Genomic DNA, 19441 nt, shown 5'->3' on the forward strand with positions numbered 1-19441 from the left:
CAGTTACTTTAACAGTACCAGCAAATCAGTGGCCCCGTGGTAGAGTCCGCCCTGAGATTGGAAGGGGGAAGAAAAAAAATAGACTTAAATTGAGATAGCGTCTGCAACAACATGGCCAGCGCCATTGAGGCTATAATCAAATATTTGTATAACTAACCCAAGATAGACCAGACAGAATCTGTCGTTTCCAACGGCAGCAAATTAATCATAGTTGGCAGAACAAGCAAGGTGGTTGGCAGAGTGAGATCCTATTGGCTCGTTGATTTAACTTGCTGGATTGTAATGTACAGATTGCGGATTTAATTCATTTCAATATTAGTTTCTGCATTTGGAATGAAGGTGAGAATGTATAACTTTATCCAAACTGCATGGGATAGCAAGCTCATGTGCAATACATGATGTACTAGTAGCTAAGCTACACAGACATGTTTTAGTTGTAAGATAACCTTGCTGCTGCTTGTTTGCAACAGCTTTCTTGGGTGGTTCCTATTCTTCTAAAGTAATGGGAAAGTTGTTTCAAAGTGCAAAAATAAATGTTTTAAGTTCCAATGTCCAGTGACCTTGTTGCCCGTGTCGCTAACTACGTAAGCTGATCAATCAGACAGCTACCAGCTTTCTGGTAACACAGCCTGAAACAAGCACTGCAAAAACTTGGAAAGCTGGTATCACAGTCTGATTTACCAGACTAACTAGCTAGCTACACAGGCAACAGGTTATATACAAATGTGCCAATGGTGACTGTTGGTTTCTATATTACTGTGCAACTTATTTAGCCCATTCACAAATGAAGCCTACTTCTCATAATAATAGTCCTCTCTTCTTAAAGATTTGTCACAATACTGCTGCAGAATATTAGCAAGCACTTGGGGCTCTCGAGTGGCATAGCGGTCAAAGGCACAACATCTCAGTGCTAGAGGTGTCCTTACAGACCCTGGTTCAATTCCAGGCTGTATCACAACCAGTCATGATTGGGAGTCCCATATGGCAGTGCACAATTGGCCCAGTGTCGTTAGGGTTTGGCTGGGGTAGGCCTTCATTGTTAATAAGAATTTGTTTTTAACTGACCTGCCTTGTTAAATAAAGGTTCAATTAAAAACATTACATCAAATCAACCACCTCCCATTCGAAGCATCTCCCACACTCCCTTTGCCTGTGACCACCACACAACACACAGCAACCACATCCCTCTTAGGGTGGCCACATTATCCTGGCTACATCCTAAAGTTGTAAAAAAAATATATTTATTTTATTTCACCTTTATTTAACCAGGTAGGCTAGTTGAGAACAAGTTCTCATTTACAACTGCGACCTGGCCAAGATAAAGCATAGCAGTGTGAACAGACAACACAGAGTTACACATGGAGTAAACAATTAACAAGTCAATAACACAGTAGAAAAAAAAGGGGAGTCTATATACAATGTGTGCAAAAGGCATGAGGAGGTAGGCGAATAATTACAATATTGCAGATTAACACTGGATTGATAAATGATCATGTACAGGTAGAGATATTGGTGTGCAAAAGAGCAGAAAAGTAATTAAATAAAAACTGTGGGGATGAGGTAGGTGAAAATGGGTGGGCTATTTACCAATAGATTATGTACAGCTGAAGCGATGAAATAAACTTCATGTTTCAGCCCGGTAGACCAGTTCCTACAACCAGCGGTAGAGGCCGGTATGAGAGCATAGCAGACTCTACTCCTGTCCCTCTGACTGAGCAGCTACTGAGGTCTATCCATCAGAACACAGGTCTACCGTGGTGGGCCAGTAGCGTCTGTGCCCCCGTGGCCCTGGGGACAGTCGTAACACTGCCACTGGGAACCTATAAGGTGGTCATCCTCGCAAAGGCCTGTGTTGCATCGAGAACCAAGCATCCTATTATACAGTGTGTTTTTTCAGCCCTTGTTGGTGCACACACTAGTCTCAACAGGGTCAGAGTTGAGCTGGAGAAGCCCTGGGGTGAATTTCCATAGTCTAAAGTGAAGTAGCATCCTTCCTCATCTTATTTCCTTAATTTGCACAGGTGAAAGCAAATATCCAGGAAGCATCGACAAGTGGTTTCACCTATTTTGTGAACACAGATGGATGCAGTTGAAGGAGAAGAGATACGAGTAGGAACCTACATTAGACTATTGAGGTACAACCCTGGCGTAATGTGTTATTTGCTAAACAATTTCAAATGTAAATGTACAGTATCCAAATAACCACAAAATATTTTATCAGGAAAGAAGTGCTCATCCATAGTGTTATGTTAAACAAGTGAAACATTATATAATCACAATGGGGAGATGTTCTCTGCTGCTCACCATTCGAGTTCAAAACCCCCGAGCTGACAAGGTACAAATCTGTCGTTCTGCCCCTGAACAGGCAGTTAAACCCACTGTTCCTAGGCCGTCATTGAAAATAAGAATTTGTTCTTAACTGACTTGCATGGTTAAATAAAGGTAAAATTAAATTAAAAATTCCACCAGAGGGAACACATGAGACACTTGTTGAAACTCCCTCGTCTCCCATCGTTTTGTCATTGAAACATCCCAGGAAGATCAAGATGTTTACACACATTCTGGGGAACTATGACAGGCATTTTAAAGTCAGCCAATGCTATGACTGGTGCAAACGTTGCTGAGCGCTTGGCCTTATTAAGCATTCTTTCACACTCCTCCATCCTTCCTCAGCTGTGGGATGTTGTTTTTTTCCTGCCTCCACTTACTCCTTTTCCTCCCCTCCCCAGTGCTGCTCTCTCCCCCACTGTGTGAGAACAAGGGTCAGCATATTGCTCCCCCCTCTCACAGGCCTGACACACACACACACACACACACACACACACAAGCATTCTATTCTACTCATGTCTGTGAATTACCTTCATGAGTCATCATGAGGAAAACAGCATTTTTACTTTAATATTTGGCTGTAATACATCAAGGTCCCTGACTCTTGGAGGACTTTGAGAACTTGATTTTAAAAAAGGAGCAGTCGGTTTGAATGTTTCGTTGTGCTCCCTTCTGACCAGGCTACTTGGCTACCCTGATTCACTCTACGACCTATGTCCAGTTTTGGGTTACTAATGTGTGCAGTGTAATTTTATAACTTTTGTCTGCAGGGGGTGTCTATGTTGAATCAAAGCTAATCCCTGTGTTTCTCTTTGCCTCCAGCTAAGTTGAAGACCTGAAAGTGGAGATGGCGGAGCTGGCTAAGAGGTTGCGCTACGAGATCTCAGTGTGAGCCAAGTGAAAAGGGCTGGATGGAAAAACACTGCCGGTAAAGAAATGACCTTTGACCCAGGCTTATGGAGGGCTGCCTCTGGGAGCTTGGCGCCAACCTCAAGACTCTAGTCTATATATATCAACAGAAATAGAACGCACTGCCTCACTCAGTATGGAAGTGGTCAGATGATGCAGATGCTTAGCTACCCGTACTGTTTTGCTAGCCCAGACTGGAATATGTTCCGGTATTCATCCGATAGCTTTGGCGAGTATTCCACATTAGTCACCGGCTTCATCAACAAGTGCATCAATAACGTCGTCCCCACAGTAACCATATGTACATATCCCAAACAGAAACCATGGATAACAGGCAACATCCGCACTGAACTAATGGCTAGAGCTGCCGATTTCAAGGAGCGGGACACTAATCTGGACGCTTATAAGAAATCCCACTATGCCCAAGAAAATAACCATCAAACAGGCAAAGTGTAAATACAGGACTAAGAATGAATCTTACCACACCGGCTCTGACTACCAGATGAGCTAAATGCTTTCTATGCTCACTTCGAGGCAAGCAATACTGAACCATGCATGAGAGTACCAGCTATTCTGGACAACTGTGTGATCACGCTCTATGTAGCTTATGTGAGTAAGACCTTTAAACATCTGGCAGGGCCAAATGGATTTCCAAGACGCGTACTCAGAGCATGTGCTGATCAACTGGCAAGAGCCTTCACTGATATTTTCAACCTCTCCCTGGCTTAGTCTGTAATACCTACATAGTCCCTGTGCCCAAGAAAGCCAAGGTAGCTTGCCTAAAAGGGTAGCCATGATGTGCTTTGGAAGGCTGGTCATGTCTTACATCAACACTAATATCCCAGAAACCCTAGACCCACTACAATTCACATATAGTGCCCTCAAAGCTCCTTACTAAGATAAGGACCATGGGACTAAACACCTCTATCTGCAACTGGATACTGGACTTTCTGATTGGCCGCCCCCAGGTGGTAAGGGTAGGCAACAACACATCTGCCACACCTGGCAGTGTGGAGCACTAAGTCTAGGTCCAAAAGGCTCCTTGACAGCTTCAACCCCCAAGCCATAAGACTGCTAAACTGTCAATCAAATGGCTATCCAGACTATTTGCATTGACCCCCTTTTTCACGATGCTGCTCCTGGCCATTTGTTATCTATGCATAGTCACTTACTACCTACATGTAGATAATACCTCAATTACCTCGACTAACCTTTACAACCGCACATTGACTTGGTACCGGTACCGCCTGTATACAGCCTCATTACTGTTATTTTATTGTGTTACTATTTTTAAACGTTAGTTTCTTTAATTTAGCATTTATTTTTCTTACTTACTTTTTAAAAACTCTGCATTGTTGGGCTTGTAAGTAAGCATTTCATGTTAGTCTATACCTTCTAAGATTTTATTGAGTTACAGTTCATATAAGGAAATCAGTCAGTTGAAATACATTCATTAGGCCATAATCTATGGATTTCACATGGCTGAGAATACAGATATGCATCTATTGGTCACAGATACCTAAAAGGTTGGTTTTCTGAATCATGCCCCTGTCAGTATCTGATGGGACCAGCCCGCCACATCTCCTTCTCATAGAGTTAATCAGGCTGTTTATTGTGGCCTGTGGAATGTTGTCCACTCCTCTTCAATGGCTGTGCGAAGTTGCTGGATATTGGTGGGAACTGGAACACGCTGTCGTACACGTCGATCCAGAACATCCCAAACATGCTCGATAGTTGACATGTCTGGTAAGTATGCAGGCCATGGAAGAAGTGGACATTTTCAGCTTCCAGGAATTGTGTACAGATCCTTGCGACATGGGGCCATGCATTATCATGCTGAAACATGGAGTGATGGCGGCGGATGAATGTCACAACAATGGGCCTCAAAATCTCGTCACGGTATCTCTGTGCATTCAAATTGCCATCGAAAAAATGCAATTGTGTTCGTTGTCCATAGCTTATGCCTGCCCATAACATAACGCCACCGGCACCATCGGGCACTCTGTTCACAACGTTGACATCAGCAAACTGCTTGCCCACACGATGCCATACACGCTGTCTGCTATCTGCCCGATACAGTTGAAAACGGGATTCATCCACGAAGAGCACACTTCTCCAGCATGCCAGTGGCCATCGAAGGTGCGAATTTTCCCACTGCAGTCGGGTCAAGACCCTGGTGAGGACTATGAGCACACAGACAAACTTCTCTGAGACGGTTTCTGAAAGTTTGTGCAGAAATTCTTCGGTTGTGCAAACCCACAGTTTCATCAGCTGTCCGGGTGGCTGGTCTCAGATGATCCCGCAGGTGAAGAAACCGGATGTGGAGCTCCTGGGCTGGCAGGTTACACGTGGTCTGCGGTTGTGAGGCCAGTTGGCCGTATTGACAAATTCTCTAAGACGATGTTGGTGGTTTATGGTAGAGAAATTAACATTAAATTCTCTGCCAACAGCTCTGGTGTACATTCCTGCACTCAGCAATTGCACGCTCCCTTAAAACTTGAGACAACTGTGGCATTGTGTTATGTGACAAAACTGCACATTTTAAAGTGACCTTTTATTGGCCCTGCAGATCCTGAGCCTGGGGGTGTCTGATGACCCCACTGATAAACCTCCACACTCACTCACCTACTTAATCAATCAATCAATTCACAATCAAGGCTGTTGTATCTTCTACAAGAGACATAATCACATTTGTACTGCTTTATTCTGACTATGGAATATTTAAAATATTAATTGATTAATACTGTCATTATTTCAGTGTGGCAGACAGAGCTGACAGTAGGTGGCGCTCTATGGTTCTTCAACCAGACGTTGTATGACTCCACTTGTCTCCCTGGGCGTCATCAACCTGTTCCACAGAGGTGAAGCACTGGTCTAACTAAGACACCCTGACTTGAGCAGCAGCTCCATTAGACACACAATAGGAAACATTTTAGAGGAGAGCTTTGATCCACCCAGTATTCAGACAACCCCCTTTTTTTTACAAGAGGAAACTCCTCACCTGTTGTGCTTTCAGCTGTGTTAAACTCACAATGGATTTCAGGGGTCGAGTGTCATGTTGTAGTGTAACAAAACGTAGGCTAGGACAGAACACACTGTTAAAGATGATCTACTGTGATATGTTTGCAAAGGATAGAAGTATGAATAGGGTTGCTAAAACATTTTTATATTTACATTTTAGCAGATGCTCACATCCAGAGCAACTTACAGGAGCAATTAGGGTTCAGTACCTTGCTCAAGGGCAGATTTTTCAACTAGACAGTTCATGGACTCAAATCAGCGACCTTTCGGTTACTGTCCCAACGCTCTTAATCGCTAGGCTACCTGGCGCCCTGGTTCAGATTTACTGTATGTGATTGACACATCTGTTTTGGATTTTAATTTGGTCATTCTGCATCCTTCACTGACCCATGAAAATACAGAATGTATTTCCCACTAGGAATGAGAACATTGAGATGTTGACATTGTTACGTCTGGTTTCTGTGTTGTCCAGTATTTTCTCTGTGGAGGAAAGAAGCATCCAGGTTCCAAAAGTATGTAACCAACTTTGTCAGAGGGATTTCTGTGTGTGTGTGTGTGTGTGTGTGTGTGTGTGTGTGTGTGTGTGTGTGTGTGTGTGTGTGTGTGTGTGTGTGTGTGTGTGCGTGCGTGCGTGCGTGCGTGCGTGCGTGCGTGCGTGCGTGCGTGCGTGCGTGCGTGCGTGCGTGTGTGTTTGTGCCTATTTGTGAGTCCATCCGTGCGTGTCCATATATCTGCATGTATGCACATGCGGGTCAGCATGCTTGTCTGCACACGCAACCACAAACCAGAAACATTTTAGCCTTCAACAACATTTCATCACAAAAGCTATTAAACATGCCACATCACTTTCCCCTGTAGATTAACAGACAGCTAGCACATTTCCCTAGCCAGCCTTATGTTAACACCCTCCCACTAGCTCTGAAGCAAAATACTTCAGCCACACCTCTGTCTCCCTAACTCCAGTTGCATCTGTGTGCCTATCCATCCATCACATAAGGGATGGATGGGAGGAACACTTTATTTAGAAGCCCACCTAAATGGTAATAGCTGAAAACACACTGAGGATGTTTTCTCCCCAACTTTAGTGACAATTCCACCAAGTCCACAGACCCATGCACAGGACGCCTCTCTTATATGGAAGATACACACACACACACACACGCAGTAATTTTTTTTAGAGTTCGACAGAAGTTGTGACAGACAAACCCTGCTCGTCCCTGAATAGCCTTCTCTGTTTTTGAAAGCCCTCACTCGCTCTTTCCCAGGTACACTGATTCATCCTCCCAATCTAGCCCCCCCCCCCCAATCTTTCTCGATAATCTGGAGTGTAATTTCGTTGTCTTCCTTTGGAGCACCATGATCGTTACATAAGAAACCGATCTGCCAAAGAGAAACCCAAAACGCTGGTCCACGTGAGAGTAGGCCCATGAAATCCTCCAAGGAAAACTGAAAATAATCTGAGGCTATTCCTGACCTTTGGTTTAGTTAGATCTATTCTCGTAGGGTGATGTTTCGTATGCTTTTTCAGATATGATTCTGAGGGGCTACCCATATGAACCTCGCTTCCAGTTGAATTTTATTTTATGTATGGAATTAAACCCTGCTTATTTGTCTATGCTGAATGCCAAAGATTGACACACTATCCTTTTGCCCTCCTCATTCTTCTCTAGTCTATAACTCTGTACTGGTTGACCTCCAGTTGGGTGGGACTGGGACACAATCTGCTCCTGTGCTAGCCTCGCTTCTGGAGGCTATGCCACATCCCCTCCACGTGCTCCAACTCAGACACGGCTTACAGAGATATTGCTTCCTCCTTCATTTCCAATAAATCAAGTCAAAACGGTTATCCATCTCATAGTGGATAAAAGACTTTCAATCCAAAATCAACCCTAAAGCCCCTTCCCCAATTCAGAGAGTCAAGGTATTAATGATTAGCTGAATAATCACGTGATAGCACTGGGTTGGCACAAACGCCTGCACTGTACACCCTGTATCTCTCAAAGACAAGAGTTGGTGACCACTGAACTGAGATCTAGAGTGTACCACAATGGGTGATGGTCCATCAGAGAAAATCAGACATATCCAACACGTCAATATCTAACAAACCTAGTCAGTATCAATATATCTATGTGACTGGTGTATGCTGTAACATGTATGTGCATGCTTACTTTGAAAGGCAACCACTCCCTGTTCTACCCAGGATAACTTGCTGTTGTGATTAGGAAATGTAACTGGCAATGCAACTTTGACTGACATTGTAACTGGCAAACGATGTGCAAGAAATGTATTGAAGATGACCACCATAGTCATGGATGATCAGTGGATGCTAGATTTGTACTTTGAACATTTAGTGTAAATTGCACAAAATGTTTATTTATTGAATGTGAATCTCATTATGTCATCCATAAATCGTTGATTATATCAGATGTGTTCAAAAAGTTGAAGTAATTGGGTGGAAGTTACTTCAGTAAAATAAAACATTATTTTGTATTACCTGTGGTGTTTTTGGTTCATTGCAAAGTCAATTTAAAATGGGGATTTAGACCAAAACTTTTATGGAGACATGGAAGTCAAGGGAGGGGATTTTGGGGGCGGGGTTGAGCTTCAACAAAATCGCTAATAAGAACTGTACAGTGCTTTACACTGCATGAGACAGCCATGGCAATACAGAATCACCACTATAAACTCAACATCAACATGTTGGTGCTTTTCGCCGTGGCTGTATCGTTGTCACTTGCGCCCACATCTGCGGACCGTGTGCCGCGCACCTGTGGCACGTGTGAACCCAGCCTGTGCGACCCTCTACCAAAGGAGGGCTGCAAGTCTGGCACAATTTTTGACTCCTGCGGTTGTTGTTCACTTTGCGCGTATGGAGCCGGGGAACCATGTGGAGGGCGCGGAGCCACAGCCAAGCGTTGCGCCTCTGGACTGGAGTGCATAAAGAGCGAAAAGGACAGAAAGACAAAGCTCGGCGTTTGCGCCTGCAAAACCAACTACGAAGTGTGTGGCTCCGATGGGGTGACTTATAAAACTGGTTGCGACTTGAAAGTTGCCAGCCTGAAAGCGGTGAACGAGGAGAAGCCTGAAATCAAGATCTTGAATAAAGGAAAATGCTCAACAGGTGAGAATGGGGGAACGGCAGATAACGGTCCACTTATTATAGAGAGCGCAGTAGTAGTTTAGTGGACATTGAACTCTGTATATTTTGGAAAAACTGTTTTGATTTGGTGTATCACGCTACAATAATTCTCATATCCATATCAATTCTCCATATCAAATACATTCTGACCTGATAGCCAATAGTTCACCAAGGGGCCTAGACATAACATTTTGGTGTTACATGTTGGTGTCACTTTCATCTTGACTAATCTTTCCCCTCCCTCAGTAAGAGGTATTATGTTTATTTTTAAGTGTGATATGCTTGCTATACGCTTTCTGGCATAATCAATTACCATTTACACAATGCAAATAATATTAATGTATTAATCCGATTAATTCATATATTAAACTGATTCTAAATGGTCTTGATTAGACTACTGTCTAGTTACTGGATAGAAGAACTGAGAACTATGGAAGATCTGTGGCACTGTCCACTGGGTGTGGACAAGGTTTACATCATCCTCTATCTCTATAACCCTTCCAAAACAACCAGATCTAATGCCAGCCACTGAACAAGCTGAAAGCCGTTGTCTCCACTCTGGGGTGGCACTCTCTGTAGAACATATAGCCCTGAACAGACATGTCTGAGATTTTACATTTTATAAAGGAGGATGACTGTCGATCAAACAGCAGCGTCTCGCCTACAAACACACAGACAGGCCCTGTTGGTTTAAAGCAAAGCCAGCAGTGTCTAGTTCACTGAACCATCACATGATTAATTATAACTGCATGCCGGCTCTGGATTAGGCAGGCGAAAAGGTTCAGGACGTGGAAAAAGAATGGAAAAAAACCTGGCTAGCTGCCAGAAAAAGTCATCCCACACGAAAGGCCCCACACTCCTGCTAATTTGCCCATATACAACAGGGCGAGGTCAGACCACCACTTAAGCTGCACCCTTTAGGCTCTCAGACAGGTCAAGGTGAATATAACGTTAGGTTCAAATTCAAGGCCAACATTCCTCTCTCCACTCCAAGTTGTTATTGTTTTCTGCGGGTTAGTTGACTAGGCCTAGGGCTGTGGTTTCAGGGGAGGATTTTGTTGATCTTACTTAACTGGTGACAGTAAATTTCACCGGAACTCAAAACAACAGGGGCCTCTAGCTACAGTTGAAGTTGAAAGTTTACATACACTTAGGATGGAGTCATTAAAACTTTTTTGGAGTCATTAAAACTCATTTTTCAACCACTACACAAATCTCTTGTTAACAACCAATAGTTTTGGCAAGTCAGTTAGGACATCTACTTTGTGCATAACACAAGTACATTTTCCAACAATTGTTTACAGACAGATTATTTCACGTATAATTCACTGTATCACAATTCCAGTGGGTCAGAAGTTTACATACACTAAGTTGACTGTGCCTTTAAACAGCTTGGAATATTCCCGAAAATTATGTCCTGGCTTTAGAAGCTTTTGGTAGGATAATTGACATAATTTGAGTCAATTGGGGATGTACCTGTGGATGTATTTCAAGGCCTACCTTCAAACTCAGTGCCTCTTTGCTTGACATCATGGGAAAATCAAAAGAAATCAACAAGTCTGGTTCATCCTTGGGAGCAATTTCCAAACGCATGGAGGTACCACGTTCATCTGTACAAACAATAGTACGCAAGTATAAACACCATGGGACCACGCAGCCATCATACCGCTCAGGAAGGAGACTCATTCTGTCTCCTAGAGAGGAACGTACTTTGGTGCAAAAAGTGCAAATCAATCCCAGAACAACAGCAATGTGAAGATGCTGGAGGACACAGGTACAAAAGTATCCATACCCACAGTAAAATGAGTCCTATATCGACATAACCTGAAAGGCCGCTCAGCAAGGAAGAAGCCACTGCTCCAAAATCGCCATAAAAATGCCAGACTACGGTTTGCAGCTGCACATGGGGACAAAGATTGTACTTTTTGGAGAAATGTCCTCTGGTCTGATTAAAAACAAAAATAGAACTGTTTGGCCATAATGACCATCGTTATGTTTGGAGGAAAATGGGGGAGGCTTGTAAGGCGTAGAAATTCATCCCAACCATGAAGCACGGGGGTGGCAGCATCATGTTGTGGGGGTGCTTTGCTGCAGGAGGGACTGGTGCACTTCACAAAATAGATGGCATCATGAGGAAGGGAAATTATGTGGATATATTGAAGCAACATCTCAAGACATCAGCCATGAAGTTAAAGCTTGGTCGCAAATGGGTCTTCCAAATGGACAATGACCCCATGCATACTTCCAAACTTGTGGCAAAATGGCTTAAGGACAACAAAGTCAAGGTATTGGAGTGGCCATCACGAAGCCCTGACCTCAAACCTATAGAACATTTGTGGGCAGAACTGAGAAAGCGTGTGCGAGCAAGGAGGCCTACAAACCTGACTCAGTTACACCAGCTCTGTCAGGAGGAATGGGCCAAACTTCACCCAACTTATTTTGGGAAGCTTGTGGAAGGCTACCCGAAACATTTGACCCAAGTTAAACTATTTAAAGGCAATGCTACCAAGTACTAATTGAGTGTATGTAAACTTCTGACCCACTGGGAATAAAAGCTGAAATAAATCATTCTCTCTACTATTATTCTGACATTTAACATTCTTAAAATAAAGCGGTGATCCTAACTGACCAAGGACAGGGAATTTTTGTGAGGATTAAATGTCAGGAATTGTGAAAAACTGAGTTTAAATGTATTGGGTAAAGGTGTATGTAAACTCCTGGATTAAACTGTATATGAGTCAGCACTTATTTATGATCCTAATTATCATATCATATCCATTCCTTGGGTTGGAGTATAGAGCATTAAAAAGACAACATAGTCAATCTTCCATAGGTCAGCTGTTTCATCATAACATTGTTCTAAAGCGGCCCTTACTTTGCAACCCTTGTCATTCAAAGCCTATTCATCATAACTGAAATAACATTCCAGTAAACCTACATTGCTGTCTACACTTGTGGATCGCATGTAAAGTATAACGTGCCAGAAGTGTGACGTGATGTAATTGCACAAATTATTTTCTTGACCCATAGAAATGACAGATCATTCTGTTTGAGCTAAAAAGATTACCAGCTTTGTTTTTCAGAATTAATAATAGAGTTTTAATTGGTGCAAGTCAGCAAAAAGCCTGTCCCAATGTTTCAAAGGCAATTACAGTAATGTCCAGGTTCACATTGAGAAACCAAACAGAGGTCATGTTCAACTAATTCTTACTGGCATGAGAAAATCGAAGGGAGAAAGTATGCTTAATATTTCACCAAATTCCTAACTAACAGAATGAACTCCAAACTCCTTGATGTGTTCCATGTTATATCAGCGTCACCACTTACTGTAAGATTCACATGAATTATTTTCTGAACGGCTAAAAGGACTGGAGCAGCTATCTGTTCATTTGTAACACACTCACTCATTTATACAACACATCAATCAGAACACGAACATTGAATTCTTGCTCTGACATTTCCATCCTGTACCAGCTTGTCCCAGGGGATAACACCAGAGCTCTCTCTGAGTCCGCCCAAGGTAACAATACATGTTACAGGTTGATGTGAAGGAGATAATAAATCCACTCAATTGTCTCACCTTTTTTTCCTTTATTCTTCTCCTCCTCCTCTATAGCACCTGTCATTGTGACAGCCCCTGATGAGGTCTACAATGTCACAGGCTCCCAGGTCTACCTGAGCTGCGAGGCCATTGGAATCCCCACCCCTGTGATCACCTGGAAGAAGGTACCAGAAGGTCCAACGGTGAGGTCAATAGGACACTTTTCTAGGTTATGGTACAAAAGAAAAGATAATCGCCTCATGCTTTGAGAAAACACTTCTACACGGGTATCAGAATCACTCCCATGAATAGTTTAGTATGACGGTCCAAATAACTACATACGGAAGGTTGTTAATGTATTTTCCTATGTCTAGATATTCATACATCCACTTCAACTGAATGTTGATTTGGGCTCTATAGTTGAGGACACAATGGATGAAAGAGATATGACCATGGAGGATATGAAGCGCGTGATTGTTGACACTGAAACAATAGCACAGGACATAAGGGGTTAATATGAAAACGGATATAATCATGATGGAAATCTGGAAGTTTTGGTGGTAAACAAAAAAGTCTTCCTGCACTGAAAGAGTGTGGGTTTGAATTGATACATTTTAACATTGTAAGCATGGTTTAATTGATTCGATTAACACAAACGCCCACAGCTCAACAGAATGTTGCTTTGTTCGAATTGAGCCTATAGATTAGAGATTTGCCTTGACCTGTTAAATCTGACCTATTTAGAAATCAATGCCTATGTAACTGTTGTTAGGGGTTTTCCTTTAAATAGCCAGTCACACACCTTAAATAGCAGAACTTGAGGAATTAAGGGTGAGCTTAGCAACCACATTCCTCTTTCTCTTGTAGTGGAGGGGCCCCATTATGTTTTAATTACAGTAGGTAGTGGGCCTGTCATGGTCCTAATCAAATCAAATCACATTTTATTTGTCACATGCTTCATAAACAACCCGTGTAGACTATCAGTGAAATGCTTACTTTCGGGCCCTTCCCAACAATGCAGAGAGAGAAAAAAAGAGAAATAGTAGAACAATATAAAAATTATATCAGAAGGATTAAATAGAAAAAAACTCAGTTAAACAGAATGGAGCTAAGCACAGGCAAAACCATCGAGGAAAACCTGGTTCACTGGTAGATGAATTTACTTTTCAGCAGGAAATTACCTAAAAGAGGCAAAATCTACACTTGCTTCCCAAGAAGACAGTGAATGTTTCTGAATTACAATTTTGACTTAAATTTACTAGAAAATCTATGGCAAGAACTTAAAATGGTTGTCTAGCAATGATCAATAACCAATTTGACAGAGCTTGAAGAATTTAGAAAATAATAAAATTAGCAAATGTTGTACAATCCAAGGGTGGAAAGCTCTGAGAGACTTACCCAGAAAGACTCAAAGCTGTAATCGCTGCCAAAGGTGCTTCTACAAAGTTTTGACTCAGGGGTGTGTAAATTTGATATTTCTGTATTTCATTTTTAATAAATTTGCAAAAATGTCTAAAAACTTGTTTTCACTTTGTCATTATGGAGCATTCTGTGTAGATGGGTGAGAAGAAAAAAAAATCCCCAGAGGGGCCCCCATGTTGAGGGTCAGCATGGCAGATATGTTGTTGTCTACCCTCACTACCTGGGGTTGGCCCATCAGGAAGTCCAGGATCCAGTTGCAGAGGGAGGTGTTTAATCCCAGGGTCTTTATCTTAGTGATTGGACGGGACTATGGTGTTGAGCGCTGAGCTGTTAGAGTGAAGGTGATGACTATGCCCGGGTTAGGTCCTATCTACTGTAGAGGACTAGAGCCTGGAGAAAGTAATGTCCGGGCCTCCTGAAGAACAGTTTTCAGCTTGCCTCAAAATCCCCTCAGATAAGGGGGGAGAGGGGAAGAGGGAGGAAAATAATGGGAAAGGGGAGAGAGGGACATAAAATTGAGGGGGAAGAGTAGGAGACGGAGACAGAACTGATGAGTGAGATAAGTGAGAGACGGGGAGAGAGAGTGAAGGAGAAAGAAAGGCCAAAACCTTCAACGTCTTCGACACACCAAAACAGGCCAAACTCACCTCCAGCTGGTTCTCACACTTCGTCTCTTTGAGGGGAGAGAGAGGAAAAACATGTCAGTGAGCTCGATAAAATACAACTGAAGATGGATGGTTTGGATCCAACAGAACATGTCATGTGTTAGTTACATCCATCTTTCCATACCAAGACTTTCTTGTGGCCCACTGATTTCCCAGATGAGCCTTTGCTTTCTTTGCTTATGTCATGTGTTTTTATAGCTGTAGATTTCAGTGTCTGAGCTTAGGTCATATAAAGAGAATGTGATTTTAGATGACTTGAAATAACATTGGGCAATTTACTGAAACCTACTATAACATGATTAGGTTGCTTCGTGAAGTGTAGTAGCTGAAGCGTCAAACGTTTTCAGTTTCACAGCTGCATGCACACTGTGTGCTTTTAATGAGTTGATTTGATTAGTAAGTTATTACGTTAACGGTTGTTTTCCCAGGTCACCAGCGGAAAACAGAGAATGGAGCTGCTTCCAGGAGACAGAGACAACCTGGCCATTCAGACCCGTGGAGGACCTGAGAAACATGAGGTCACCGGCTGGGTCCTGGTGAGTCCAACCAGCCCACACACACATAAACATACAGATATGCACACTACTTGAAATATTTTTGCTGTCATAATGACTTGTGGATCTTCCCCCACAGACACAAATCAGTCAAATACCTCAAAGACCACACACAGAGTTAATAAAGGGAAAATTAAAGCATAGGGTGGAAGAGTTACTATGTATTAGATAGCTGACATTCCATTATTTATGCAATTTATTTATAATTATAAACCAGGTATTTCGAGCCTTGAATGCTGATTGGCTTAAAGCAGTGGTATACCACGGGTATGAGAAAAAAAATTTTTTACTGTTCAAATTACATTGCTAATCAGTTTATAATATCAATAAGGCACCTCGGGGGTTTGTGGTATATGGCTGATATACCACGGCTAAGGGGTGTATCCAGGCACTCCGTGCTGCATCATGCTTAAGAACAGCCCTTAGCCGTAGTATATTTGCCATATACCACACCCCCTCATGTCATATTGCTTAAATATTACCTGAGGCATATTCCAAAGTTGTCCATCAACGCTCCTCATTGACTTGTTCTGTTCAGAGCCTCTACATAACAGAGTTGAATAGAAATTAAACTCCTTCTTCAATGTCTCAGTAAAGGAACAGAAAACATTGGTGGGCCCTGTTCAGTGGTTAGATCTATATCTATATCTTCTTCCGTCTCTTTTCACTCTCGCTATTCTGCTCCCCTGCTGTCAAACATCAAATTCTCTCAATTTCTTGATCTCATTTCAGAGTATTTATCTTCCACAATGATTCGTTGCCATGTTTTCTTAATTTGCCATCTTCCACTGTAGATGTTTGTAGTTGTGAGAAGTAAACGTCTAAACATCTACACAGGTGCAAGCCGGCACTGGACAGCAGTTATACAACTGCAAACAATCCTGAACACTTGAAATGGCGCCCGTGCTCTGTCGAAAGGAGCCGAGTTTGGCTGGGAGGGAGAGTTTGAGGCTGTGTTTGTGTCCCCTTGCAGCTGATGGTTTACTGCAGACCACATCATGTGTTCTGCTAAAAATCACATTGAGGTTTAATAACCACCGTCGCCATGCTTTTCAGATCTCGCCGCTCACCAAGGAAGAGGCGGGTTCGTACGAGTGTCACGCTGTCAACGCCAAGGGAGAGGCCTCAGCGGTGGGCACCATTCACGTGGTGGAGTCCATCGATGACATCCCTGTCAAGAAAGGTACTGAAGCACCCCTGTTCTATTGCACTCCTATTGCACACGCATTTCTACTTTGTTTCATGTTAAATCTAGATCCACACAACATGGCACCAAAGGGCATGTCTACCCTTTATACATTGATTTTGTCTCTTCAGGTTTGCATGATGCTGTGTCTGTACATGTGCGTCCTTGTATGCGTACATTCTGTATGTGTGTGTCTGTGCATGTATGCGTACATTTTGTGTGTGTGTCTGTGCATGTATGCATACATTCTGTGTGTGTGTGTGTGTCTGTGCATGTATGCGTACATTTTGTGTGTGTGTGTGTGTCTGTGCATGTATGCGTACATTCTGTGTGTGTGTGTCTGTGCATGTATGCATACATTCAATGTGTGTGTGACTTCTAGCCCGTGGTGGCCATCCCGTCCTGACATGTTTAGGAGTGCCTGCTTTGCTTTTGGCTCGGCCCACGTCACTTGGCTCTCGACAGGGCTAGATGGTTGCCTCGACAAGGCAGCACGTGTCACTGGGGTTGACACATGCAATTTATTGAACTGCCTTTAAAGCTTTGCTCCATGGGAAAGAACCTGGATGTTTGAGTGAAAACGCCATCACAATAACAAGGTTAGCTCTACCTTAAGGTGATCTCCCATCCCTGGTGGTTTGTGATGATGGATACTATTAAAAACAACAAACCCTTTCCAAGGCACACTCTCCATCGTGCAAGATCCTATCTAAGCACTTCTCCTTCATTTCCAGTGATCTAAAAAGGAAGCAGGGCAAGATAGGTGACACAATCTGATGAAAACCAATCCAGTATTCAGGTCTTCCCCAACTTTAGTCATAATTTGTATGTTTTTTTTCCACCTTGGGTCTGAGAAAGCGCTTTTAACAATTAAATTAAGTATTATTATTTATTATAAACAGGACCAGTTAAGGGCCCTTACCCTAGACATTCACTTACCTCTTTAATAAATGAACTTATCGTTCATTGTGTTCTTGTCTGTGTCTCTTCCAGTGACCAAGGATGATGAGCTGTAAGGCATCTCAGCACAGTAGGAACTCAGTGGCGGCTCCTGCAGGATCACGAGAGGAGGGAGCAGCCCCAAGCCCCCCCATCCCCAACTATCCCACCGCTGACACAAGTAGACCTGTACACTGACTGAGAAAGAGGACCAACACACACTATTAGCATCAATCATATTTATACTTGATTTGTTATTTGGTAACAAGTCATAGTTTTCATAGTGATACTCAGTATACTGTGTATGCACAAGCATCAACGTTGCATCTCACAACATTGAAAGTTACCATCATGGACATCCACAAGACACATCGAGGCCTCACACACATTTTTCTTGTCAGTGGCATCACACACAAGTCAATCTTTAAAATGTGCAAGTTACTGCCAAAATAATTTAAACACTTGAGTAAATGAGGGATACAAAGTATATTGAAAGCAGGTATTATTCCTGGCTTAATTAAGCAATTATAACATCCCACCATGCTTAGGGTCATGTATAAAAATGCTGGGCATTCCATTATTTTGGCTACCATGGCTATGGATGACAATGCCTGCATCCACAGTGGTCACAATGGTTTGATGAGCCTGAAAACCATATGCATGGCTTTCTCAGTCACCAGATCTCAACCCAATTGAACACGGGGGGATTCTGGAGTGGCGCCTGAGACAGCATTTTCCACCACCATCAGCAAAACACCAAATGATGGAATTTCTCATGGAAGAATAGTGTCCCATCACTCCAATAGAGTTCCAGACACTTGTATAATCGATGCCAAGGTGCATTGAAGCTGTTCTGGCTCGTGGTGGCCCTACACTACTAAAACACTTTATGTTGGTGTTTTCTTTATTTTGGCAGTTTCCTGTATGTGCGCACACACATGCATGCTTAACCAAACTCAACAGTATTTCACATCTGCCTTACTCTTCCACCATCTCTTCCTTTGATGTAGTTTTCTATGTGTTTGTGAATTTATTTACTCTAAAGAATTTTACCCTGGGTACCTCAAAAATATTACATTTCAAGGCAATCATGGTTGGCCAAGGCAGAAACATACTGACATTCAGGCTAAAAATAACTAAAATCACAACTTGCAAAATGAATGAATAAATCATTGCATTCGAGATTCCACTTTTTATTTATAATGTACACTATTTTTCTTTGACCTCCTGAAAAGTACACAAATCATTCTTTCCCTTGACATGGTACTTGATAAGCCATAAAGCCATGCCTTTGCAAAAGCCATTGTGTGGAGTGAGTGATCTGGAATGACAGGCAGGCTAACCAGACACAAGGCTTTCTCTAGCATTCATATAACCCCAGGGCTCATATACCACGGGTTTAGCTAACAAACCACACAGCGGCGGATGTCTGGGGATGTACTGTAGGGTATATTGAGGAAACGACAAGTTTGAAATGGCGTAGGGAAAAAAAGGAGGATTTATGTTGGAATGCAGAGATCCACTGTCGGTGCTATTGCTAAAAGTCTGCGACTCCAATGAAGGGGCCAGTGGACATTGCTTTTACCAAAATGTTGCTAGTTTTTCAGCTTAAGGATGTATTTGATGTATTCACTTTGGTGTATGGTTTACTAACACTGATGTTACTACCATGGGACACTTGCTGTACATTACTAATAAATACAAAATGGATTACAAGTTGAGGCTATTTCGATATTA

The 19441-nt window shown here is 42.5% G+C and overlaps 1 protein-coding gene across 1 annotated transcript; it reads left to right on the forward strand.

Moving 5' to 3' along the window:
* Positions 1–8888: 8888 nt before the first annotated feature.
* Positions 8889–19420, forward strand: LOC135526435 (insulin-like growth factor-binding protein 7). The gene is made up of 5 exons (XM_064954806.1): positions 8889–9379; positions 13014–13141; positions 15454–15561; positions 16636–16762; positions 17759–19420. The coding sequence occupies exons 1-5, from the start codon at positions 8917–8919 to the stop codon at positions 17779–17781; spliced, it is 849 nt and encodes a 282-aa protein (XP_064810878.1). The 5' UTR covers positions 8889–8916; the 3' UTR covers positions 17782–19420.
* The last annotated feature ends 21 nt before the right edge of the window (positions 19421–19441 follow it).

Source organism: Oncorhynchus masou, chromosome 32 (genome assembly GCF_036934945.1).
Source record: "Oncorhynchus masou masou isolate Uvic2021 chromosome 32, UVic_Omas_1.1, whole genome shotgun sequence".
In the NCBI taxonomy this organism is placed as follows: domain Eukaryota; kingdom Metazoa; phylum Chordata; class Actinopteri; order Salmoniformes; family Salmonidae; genus Oncorhynchus; species Oncorhynchus masou.

Excerpts from the sequence above, each read along its gene's own strand:
- LOC135526435 (XM_064954806.1), top strand. The coding sequence starts at position 8,917 with ATGGCAATACAGAATCACCACTATAAACTCAACATCAACATGTTGGTG. Across the intron at positions 13,142-15,453 it reads AGGTACCAGAAGGTCCAACG|GTCACCAGCGGAAAACAGAG; the intron begins GTGAGGTCAATA and ends TTGTTTTCCCAG. Across the intron at positions 15,562-16,635 it reads AGGTCACCGGCTGGGTCCTG|ATCTCGCCGCTCACCAAGGA; the intron begins GTGAGTCCAACC and ends CATGCTTTTCAG.